The sequence below is a fragment of the Petaurus breviceps genome, unplaced genomic scaffold, assembly GCF_028583685.1.
Source record: "Petaurus breviceps papuanus isolate PSGF00001 unplaced genomic scaffold, PetGlider_PUasm1.0 37, whole genome shotgun sequence".
Lineage (NCBI taxonomy): Eukaryota > Metazoa > Chordata > Mammalia > Diprotodontia > Petauridae > Petaurus > Petaurus breviceps.
In genome coordinates this window covers 35,966,547-35,977,729 of record NW_027186296.1, presented here as the reverse complement: position 1 = coordinate 35,977,729, position 11,183 = coordinate 35,966,547, and the positions used below count along the sequence as shown (strand labels likewise).

The 11,183-nt window shown below is 36.3% G+C and overlaps 1 protein-coding gene across 1 annotated transcript in view; it reads left to right on the top strand.

The window, feature by feature from the left end:
* The window catches only part of MAP2K5 (mitogen-activated protein kinase kinase 5), a 292,027-nt gene that overhangs the window by 8,033 nt on the left and 272,811 nt on the right, over positions 1 to 11,183 (top strand). The window contains exon 2 of the mRNA XM_069097384.1: positions 677 to 725. Coding sequence (XP_068953485.1) covers positions 677 to 725 — 49 coding nt within the window. The remainder of the gene's footprint in view (positions 1 to 676; positions 726 to 11,183) is intronic.

The following is an 11,183-nucleotide window of genomic DNA, read 5'->3' as shown; positions in this document are numbered from 1 at the left end:
AAAACCAAGCCAATACAGGGGAATCTTTAATTGCCATTACTATCACAGGGGGGTGGGGCACAGAGGGTAGAATGAATGGCTTTATGGAGAACAGTGAGTGGGGGAGTTTGACCAGAGCTCAGTAGAGTGTCTGATCAGCCTCAGAAATTAGGTTTGAGCCAGGTCATGAAGGTTTTCAAATATCAAATAGATCTTTGTGGTTTATCCTAGAATTAATGGAGCTTCCTGCACTGGGAAGTAACATTGTCATACCAGAACTTTCAGAATGGCAATGTGGCAGTTCAGAGGGTGATGGATTGGAGGAAGGAAAGGCTAGATTTGGAGAGACCAGTTAGGAGACTGGACTATAATTGCCCAAGCAAAAGATAATGGTGAGGAGTGGTTGTGGGGTGACTGGAGAGAAGGGGACAATGGGAGATATGAATGAAAAGACTTGTTTTTATTTTAGCGTAGAAAAGATTTTTTTTTTAACACTTTTTTCCTTCATGGGGTAGTTAGTGATTTAAATACTTAGATATGAATAGATTGTGTTAAACTATGATTATGAGTTAACTTTTTTTATAATTTAGGCAAACATTGAAAATATTTTTCCTGGGCTTTCTCATTCATTGAGGTTTTGCCACATGTTAACAATTAAAAAGATGTCTAATTGTATCCTTTCTCCGTCCTTGTTTAGGATGTGATAGGCCAGGTTTTGCCTGATGCAACAACTACAGCATTTGAATGTGAGTATGGCGTGTATACTTTTTTTTTGGTATATTTCTGCAGTAATTCTTCAAAGGGTTTATAGCTTGTGTTACTTTTAAAACTGACAAATATAGAGTATTTATGATCATCATATGGTACATTTAAATATTTATAAATTAATGCAAGTTTAATGATGATACTGAACTGAGTAATATTTTCTTATTTAATCACATCTTGAGTGTGCATATTTCTACAATATAGCTTTAATTACCAACATGACCTTTATCTGCTCTTGCTTCTCACTGGAATAATATTGCTAGAACGAAATGAAAAGTGTAAACTACCTGTAGGCTGATGAATATTGATTAAGAGATTTTAATCCATTGTAGCTTTTAAAAACTGCAACAAAGTGGCGCTTTTAAACAAATATTGAATAGACTAACAGTGTTGCAGTTGGCTTCTTCAGGGCCACTAGGTGGTGGCAGCAAACATATTGGATTTTTGGATTTGCTTCTGGAATTGTCCTCGTTGGTCAGCAAGAGGAAGAGAGTTTGGCCACCAAGCAGGTTACTAAGTAAGAAGACCAACTTTAGGTACTAATTGAGATAAAAGGCTCCCTAGGAATATATGGGGGCAAATGTAGAGACTAGACCACATCATAAATTCTAGACAGAGCAGAGTAGAGATAAGATTAAGAATTTCAGAGAATATTGGTGACTGTCATTGAAAGCTGGGATTCCATATGCAGAGTTATCTTGGGCAAGTAAAATGAAGGTTATATTTACTCAGCACTTTTTTTTTCTTTTTTCTTTTTGGAGGGGGGAGGGTAGGGCAATTGGGGTTAAATGACTTGTCCAAGGTCACATGGCTAGTGTGTGTGTGTGTGTGTGTGTGTGTGTGTGTGTGTGTGTATGTGTATCAAGTGTCTGAGGCTGGATTGGAACCCAGGTCCTCCTGACTCCAGGGCCGGTGCTCTACTCACTGCGCCACCTAGCTGCCCCCTACTCAGCACTTCTTAATTCTTTCTATTGACTATTTGAGCTTTCAAACCTAGCATATGGTATATTTCATAAATATATGTTCAAGGCTTACTTGTTTCTTCAGTTTTTTAGAAAAAAATGTATATATTTATAAATAAACTTTATTTCTGAATATGACCCTCATCTTCCTCACTCAGTGAGTAGTCCCTTATACAAAAGAGTAAAAAAAGTTCAACAAAACTAAGTTCAGTTTTTTTAATTTCTATTAGCTTCAGATGGATTACTTATACATAGACTGTTGCATGTGCAAAGCTTACATAAAGAGAAATTTGAATCTTTCTTTTTTAAGACTTTATTTATAGGCAAAGAAAGAAAATAGGTGCATCCCTTTGCCAGGGTAAGGACTTCCCCCAACACAAGGCAAAGCCCAAATTAAATATTGTAGGTAACTCTTAATTAGCAACCTGGAGACTACATGTTTAGAGATTTTTCTGTGACAAAATTTTAACCCTTTTCGGGTTTCTCTTTGCCATATACCATAGTCTTGAGTCACCTCCATTAAGGCTTGGGGAATGAAGACTTAAAAAAATTATAAATCTACAAAGTAAATTTGGAGGGCAAAAAAACAATCAAAACCAAACATAATTAGCATAATGGTGCCAGATCACAGTCAAACCCCTTTATTTTGCAAATGAAGAAACTGAGACTCAGAGAGGTTAAAATGTCTTCTTAAAGGTCACATGTGTAATGACAAAGCAAAGACTATAAAGAGCCCGGACTAATAATCTAGTGATCTCTCTACTACTAGAAATTCTTAACCTAGAGCCTATGAACTTGAGTTTTGGTTTGTTGTTGTTTTTTTTTTTTTTAACAGTTTGATAAATGTATTTCAGCATAGTTAGTTTGCTTTGTAATTCCATGTATTTAATTTTATGTAATTAAAAACATTGCTGGGGCAGGGCAGGATGACTAGGTGGCACAGTGAATAGAGCACAGGCCCTGGAGTCAGGAGGACTTGAGTTCAAATCCAGCCTCAGACACTTAACACTTACTAGCTATAAGACCTTGGACAAGTCACTTATCTCCAATTGCCCTGCCTTCTCCCCTCCAAAAAGCAAAAAAACAAAACAAAAAAAACCATTGCTCTGCGAAGGAATTAATAGATTTCACTAGATTATCCAAAGGGTTTAAAACATAAAAAAGTATTGTATCTCTACACTATACCATGTTGGCTCTGATTTTGAGTTTTCTGCCATCTTGAGTGATACCAGCTCATCTTCATTCGTGATGAAGTCAATTCAAAAGTTGACTATACAATTGATTTATCTACACCATACTTATTAAAAGCAAATATGTAAGTTTTCACTCAGGGTACCTCATTAGAGGTATACAGGGCAGAATTTATAGTTCCTTTTTGACATTTCACCTTTTAGCATTAATTTTAGTACTGAGCCTGCACTCTAGCAAATTATTGAAGGAGGTTTTAGATCCCTGAGACACTTACTAGCCCTGGACAAGTCACTTAACCTCTGCTTGCCTCAGTTTTCTCATCTGTAAAATGGGTATGGGAAGCGTCTACCTCATAGGGTTGTTGTGAGGATCAAATGAGATAAAAACTGTAAAGTTCTTAGAATAGTGCCTGGCACGTAGTAATGCTAAGTGAATGCTAGCTATCATCATTATTATTGATTATATTTGCTTGGCAACTAGAAAAGACTTTCATATTAATTAAGTGATCATTTACGTAGAACATGGCAACCAGGCAGAGACACAGATATTGACTCAATTTATTCAGCTTCCTTACATTTAGAGGCCATCTCATAAGAGGACTTTACTTCCAGTCCTACTCTTAAAACTCCTGAAATACTTGGCAACTCCAGAGATATCTTAAACTTTTAGGAATTGCTGTCTTTACTCTCTTCCTTTTTGAACTATTACCATTCTGTACTCATTTCTTAATGTACTCGATACTCAAAGCTCCGAAGGATTCTGGTTTTTGTATTCTTTTTTTTAAAACCCACCTCAGATATTCATTTGTGTCCAGGAACTGTGTGGTCATTTTAAACATATTAAAAATTCTCTAAGTATTACAAGTTCTTAAAACTTACTAGAGAAAATCTTTAACTCAGAATAATGTAGTAGAAAGACCAATCAGATACAGTAAGTCTGCATTTTAAAATAAAATTAAAAGAAATCCAGTAGTATAATTTTAATAACTGTATATATTAGAGGCAGCTAGCATGTATTATTTAATATTAGAGATAACTAGGTGACACAGTGGATAGAGTGATAGACTTGGAGTCAGGAAGACCTGAATTAAATTCTTGTCTTAACCACTTATTAGCTGTTACCTGAGCAAGTCACTTAACCTCTCTCTGCCTCAGTTTGCTCATTTATAAAGTGGATACTATTAGCACCTTCCTCCCAAGGTTGTTGTGACAGTCAAATGAGATAATATATATAAGTATTGTTAATTTGTTTCAGTTGTGTCCCCCATTTGGGGTTTTCCTGGCAAAGATACTGGAGTGATTTGCTATTTACTCCTCTAGCTTATTTCACAGATGAGGAAACTAAGGTCATCAGTGTTAAGTGACCTGCCCAGGGACACAGAGCTTGTAAGTGTCTGAGGTCAGATTTGAACTCAGGTCTTCCTGACCCCAGGCCCAGTGCGCTGTGTACTGCGCCACTTAGTGCCCTACATATGTAAAGTGTTTGGAAATATAAAGGTGTTATATAAATGCTAGCTATTACTATTATTACAAAGTCAAATGGATATTAATAATGTAGATTAATGAACATATTACAATTAAGAATCTGCCATATTTTATATAATGAGGGACAAGATGATGCATTGGATAGGATGCTGCCCTTGGAGTCAGGAAGACTTGGGTTCAAGTTTCACCTCTGACGTATCTTGGCTGTGTGACCTGGACAAGTCACTCAGTCTTTCAGTGCCCAGACAACTTTCTCTTATACACACACACATACACACACACACACACACACGCACGCACATGCACATGCACATGCATAAGCACACACATGTGTATGTACATCTTTTTTACATTTTGACCCTAGTTACATGTTAAAAAATTTTTTTAAATTTTTTTTAAGTTAAAATTCCGGATTTTATTCTTTCCTCCCCTCTGCCCTCCCTGAGATGGTAAGCAGTCATATAAAGGTTATTCATGTGCAATCATATAAACTATTTCTGCATTAGTCATTTTGTACAAGAAGACTTGAATAAAAGAAAAAAGAATGAAAGAAAGAAAATGAAAAATAGGATGTTTCACCATGTATTCAAACAATGTCAGTTCTTTCTCGCGAGGCTGATAGTAGGCTTTACCATTAGTCCCTTGGGATCATTGTAGTGCTGAGAAAAGTCAAGTCATTCACAGTCTTCAACCTACAGTATTGCTATTACTGTGTACAACTTCCTCCTGGTTCTGTTCACTTCAGTTTGCTCAGTTCATTGAAGTCCAATTTTTTCTGAAATCATCCTGCTTGTCATTTCTTATAGCACAATGATATTTTAGCACAATCCTATACATCTCTTGTTTAGCTGTTCCCTAATTCATGGTTATCCTTTCAATTTCCAATTCTTAGCCACTACAAAAAGAGCGGCAATGAATATTTTTATACAAATAGGTCCTTTATCTTTTCTTTTCTTTTTTATTTGGATGTCTTTGGGATGTAGACCTAGCAGTAGTATTGCTGGATCAAAGGGCAAGCACAGTTTATGCCCTTTGGGCATAGTTCCAGATTGTTTTCCAGAATGGTTGGATCAACTCATAACTTGACCAACAATTCATTAGTGTCCCAGTTTTCCCACATCCTTTCCAACATCCATCATTTTCCTTTTTTTGTCATGCTAGCTGATGTGATAGGTGTGAGGTGGTGCCTCCGAGTTGTTTGATTTACATTTCTCTAATCAATAGTGATTTGGAGCACTTTTTCATGACTATAAATAGCTTTGATTTCTTTGCCAGACAACTTTCTAAGACTGTAAGTTGCAGAAAGTGGACTTTTCCTATCATAACTTTCCTTCATCAGTGAAAATGACAAATGTGCTTTAAAAAATTATATAACAGTGTATTACACCTATACAAGAATTCATTGTGGCACTCAAAATTTGAAGGATAGAAATAAGGATACTGATACTGTGGTTTCAATGGCATTGGAACCCTCTTTAGTGAAGAAATTCCCTCTATTAATGAAAGTTAGCAACTTATAATCTTAGAGAGTTGGCTGGAGCACAGAGAGGTTGAGTGTCTTGCCCAGGGTCACTTAGCCAGTATGTGTCAGAGGTGGGTCTTCAACCAGACTTTGAGGCTGTCTCTCTCTATATACTGTGCCACCATGCCTACCAGAGCTACCAGATGTTGAAACTAGTCTTATATCCTGAATCCTTGATTTAAAATGACTACTTTAGATTAGATTCTTCTTATTTATAAGTAAGACCTTGAAAATTTCTAGAAAAAATTATTTTGTATTCTGTGAGATTCACACATAACTTGTCTGAATTGTCACAAATTTGATTTTACTGAAGTGACTGAGGTGTTGCAGTGTTAGGGATGCATTTTGTGGGGGAAGGTATCCCAAATAGTTGTTCCTGAATCCTGCAAAAATAGGTTTATAGGGCTAATGAAGTGCTTGTTTCTTCTGTATTTGTTATTGGAAATTTCTGGAATTTAAAGATGGCATGGATCAGGTGTTAATTTTCTGAAATCCAGCATGGTATGGTTGGAAAGGGAACTGGACTTGATGTCAGATTCTTAGATTCAAGTCTCCCTCTCTATGGGCTTTCCTTCTAACTGTTCTGAAACTTGGTTTCACAATTTAAAACTGTGGAGACTGATTCTCATACTACCCTCTTGCAGAGTTTGTTTTGCAGAAAGCATTTGCACACTCTCTCTAACACACACACACACGATACTATATAAATTGTGAGTTTCTATATTTGGTTATTATAAGGAGAGTTCAAATAGGTTTCTAGGAGGAAAATTTTGTTACATTAGCTATTTTAATTTTTAGATTAATTTATTCTGGATCTTCTTTGTAAGGATCTTGTAGCTCCTCATTCAAACTTAAACATGTTGTGGCTTGTCCAAAATAACAAGATTTGACAGTGGAAATTAGAGGCTCCAATAATGACCTCATAATGATAGCCAACACCTGAGATAAACTGTCCCCTTGGGAACTTTTCTAGGTCCTAGTCTTTGGCTTCCCTAACTTCTAGACCAGTGTTTTTCTTTCTTTTCTCTTTGGAAAATGAATCTTCTCTAGTTTTCTAATTGATTTCTCAACTGACATTGAAGGTTTGTGACAAAGGATGTTTAATAGTTAACCTTAATTTTCTGTTTATTTTTCTATCTAGATTGCTTTTATTTGAACCTCATGTGATTCACTGCTGCTTCAGTAGGTGTGTATTTTGCTGTTAGCCCCATAGCCTCTGCTGCTATTTATATAGTTAGCATTATGTTTGCCATTTTTACCGCCCCTTTACCTGAGGCTGCATTTCTTCTACTCTTGGGCCTTTATGTTGTTTTTGTTTCTCTTTTGGATTGCATGTTGCTCCAAATAAAATCACCGACAACATATGGCCTGTTATGATTCTCCTTTCCTAAACTCTGCCATTTTGTATATTTGTGACACACTGCAGATTTTGTGAAGATTGCTTCATAATATTTGTTTACCATCTGCTGCACTCTATTTGGTATCTTGCTAGGATTTTTTCCTCCATTTTAAGTGACATTAACAAAATCCAGCCAGTACATAGACTCTCTGGTTCTACTTTTGCTTCCCTAATGTGCTGGAAAATCATATTACTGTGCTCCAGGCGACTAGAGAAGCCTGGAATTCTGGTTGTAAACCAGTGTATCAGATTATTCCCCTCCCCTCCATTTTTTTTTGGTCATATCTAGTTATGCTTTTTGGTCAGATGGTAAAGAACTTCCATGTATAAGGCAACAATAGTTTAAAATACTCAGATGATTTCCCTTCACTTTTCTTCATTTGATGCCACACTAGACTGTGTTGGATAATTGAAAGATTATGAAATGGGAGTCAAGAAACCTGGTTTCTAGTCTTAGTTCTGTCATATGTTAGCTGGGTGGCCTTGTAGATGTCACTTCAGCCCTGTAGACCTCTGTTTTCTCATCTATAAAACGAGAAGATTAGATTAGATGATCTCCAAGTCTCCTCTATCTCTAAAGTTCTATGATCATTCTGTTTTTTAGTAAAACCTTTAGTACCGTGCATTGTACCTAAATATATGTTGGTGATTTTTTTTGTGCTGTTGTTGAGTTGTTTCAGTCATATCCAACTCTGTGACCCCAATTTGGGTTTTCTTGGCATAGATACAGGAATTGTTTGCCGTTTCCTTCTCCAACTCATTTTTAGATGAAGAAACTGAGGCAGACTAGGGTTAAGTGACTTGCATGGGATCACACAGCTAGTAAGTGTCAGAGGTCAGATTTGAACTCAGGAAGAGGAATCTTCCTGACTCCAGGGCCAGCACTCTATCCACTGTACCACCTAGTTGCCCTTTTTTGGTAGTATGGAAGCCTTTAAGGAAATTTTTTTTCTCGAACTGATCATCCCTGATATGTGAGGGGGTTTGTTTGTTTGTTTGTTTTTGCTAAATATTCAATTTCTTTATTCAACAAAGTAATTCTATTTTATTTTTTGTCACTAAATTGCTAGACATATGCTGTTCTTCCTTTACAGTTGACCCAAGTATATGTATTTTCCTCACCTTTTTTGTCATATTTTTACTTCAGCTCAACAAGCGTATAAAATTTCTAACGTGTGTAAAATGTTGTACTAGATGTTGGAAGAGATAGAAAGTTTTGATAAGTCCCAGTTCTTGTACTCTTGTGTTTTAATGGCCCTGAGAGGGATATATCACATATTTGAAACATTTAATTCAGTAAGCATTATTTAATGCCTGCAATGTGTATGTCACTATGATAGGGAACCGAGGATTTAAAGGCAAAAAAGAAAAAGTTCTTGTTCTTAAGGGATCTTCCATTCTGAAAAATAATACCTAAGTATTTAAGAGTGGTAGAAGCAAATTGCTGTGTGAGTTCCAAAGTGGAAAGGATTGTGAAAAGAACAGTGGACATGAACCACTGTAGAGTTCCAGACACTTGACTAGCTTGACAGTTTCCTTTATCTGTAAAAAGGAGCTAATAATACTTGTCTACCTCTGTAGAGGTAGACTTTCTACCTCTCAGGGGGCTTGTGAGGAAAGAACTTGGTAAATCTTAAAGTTATATATATATATATATATATATATATATATAATTATTATTATTGTTATCACCAGCTAAGAGGATTATGTAAGAGGCATTACATAGGAAGTGACATCTGAATTAGACTTAAAAAGACTGGTTCAATAGGCAGAAACTGGCATTTCAAGCAAAGGGTGTGTGTGCTATGGGAAGTAATTGAGGCAAGAAAGCCCAGGGCATGCGTAGAAATTGCCTGGAGCATGTGGGTGAGAATAGTTCGATATATGGCTGTGAAGGACCTTGATGGCCAGGTAGAAGAATTTAATCTTTACTCAGTAGACGGTAGGGAACCATTGAGAAGATTAGGTTAAGTTTGTAAGTACAACAGCAAAGGACCTGATTATTTCCTCTTACTTTGCCTTTAAGTAATTGATGCTGCCTTAGTTATAGTCTCATGGTCCGAACAACCAGTTTTCCTGTCAGTGTAGGTTAAATGAGGACTACAGTAATCTATTTTTTTTCATTCAGTTTTCTATTTAAAAATAAAACTGCTCTTAAATCCTAGCAGAGCATTTAACATTAAGGACATAGTCTTAGAAAATTGCCTGGAATATTGAGAGGTTAAGTTACTTGTTTAGGGCCATACAGCCAATGTCAGAGGTAAGATTGGAGTCCAAGTCTTTCCTACTTCAAGGCCAGGTCTTCATCCATTATGCCATGCTGCTTCCTTTGTCACTAATGGTCATTCATCACCACATGCCCTACTTTTGGTTTCATCTCTGTTTAAGAAGAATACTTATTTCTATTTATCCTAAGTCTCCATCTTGGTGTTAGTGCCCTCTTAGGATGGATCTGATTCTTTGTAGGTTGACATTAAAAGTCCCTCTGACTGTCTTCAGGTGTCTGCCTCCTCAGTGTCAAAGTCTTGCAATGTTTCACTTTAGCTTAAAGAATCTTTCTCTCCTTCCCAGACCTTGCTACCTGAAGTATTCCTTATAGGTTACAGCTCCTTTTTCTTTAAGAGCTTCTATTTTCTCTGCTTTGTTGGTACAGAAGTATGGAAGGTGAGAAAGAAAAGTTAGTCAATAGTATGAGTTGTTAATATGAAACCTATGACTTATATTTTCCAGACAGAAAAAGGGTTTCTCAGCTACTTTACTTACATTGAAAGTGATCTTCCTCCATTATTTGGGTTTTTTATGAACTGAAATTTGTATAGTTCCATTACTTAAGTAACTGACCTTACTGAAACTTCTGATATCCTACCATTTGTCATTACCAAAAGCTAAGCATATCATATACCAGATACCATTTTGTGAAAAAGTCAAGATATCCTCTAGAAAAAATAATTTTAACTAGACGCTTTATGAAGTTTTCTACCAGAGGCTTGTAACATTCTACTTTTAATGCCATATTTATTTTATCTTTTAGATCTCCTTGGTATTTTTACCAGAGTTAATGTTTTGGACTGCATTTTTAGGGAAGTTCTTTAGGAAAGTTTCTTTTAGAAAATAATCCTTTTAGGGAGGGGGAAGGGGAGAGAGGTGGAGAAAATTTAAAACTTATGGAAGTGAATGTTGCAAACCAAAAAAAATATTGATTTGTGAAAAAAAAATCCTTTTTAAAAAAACTGGCTTAGTATATAACTTTAAAGAATAAAGTAGATAGTTCTAAAGGGCAAAATTTAATAAAAAAGATAAATCTATACAGTTAAGTACTTTATTCAATTATCCTTTTATTTGAACAACTTCTATGATTTCATTGATGTATGGAAGCTTCAATGAGGAAGTTATTGCTACCAAAACAGGTAGGCATCTTCTCTGAAATTTAGAGTTGTCTAGAACACCCAGGAGCTGTCACTTGCCCTGGGTCATACAACCAGACTGTATTGAAAGCAGAACTTAAACCCAGGTTTTCTTGTCTTTAAGACTAGCTCTCTGTCTACAACACCATGCTGCCTCAGCTTTTGAGTTTCATTATGACTAGAAAACAGACAAAAGTATCAAAAGGATAAAGTTGGAAGGAATCTCAAGGCCATCTAGTTCAACCTTTATAGGCGTTCCATTTCTAATATTCTCAGAACAAGTGGATATTCAGCCTTTGCTTAAAAGCCTCTAGAGCTGGGCATGGGGATTCCTGTTGTGATCCCTGCTCCCAGAGGAGCTGGGGGTGAAGAATTGTTTGAGCCTCAGCGTTCTGACCTGCTGCTTTTTGCTGAGCCAGTCAGAAATCTTCATTAAATCTAGCACCAACATGGTGACCACTGGGAGCAGTAGGTACC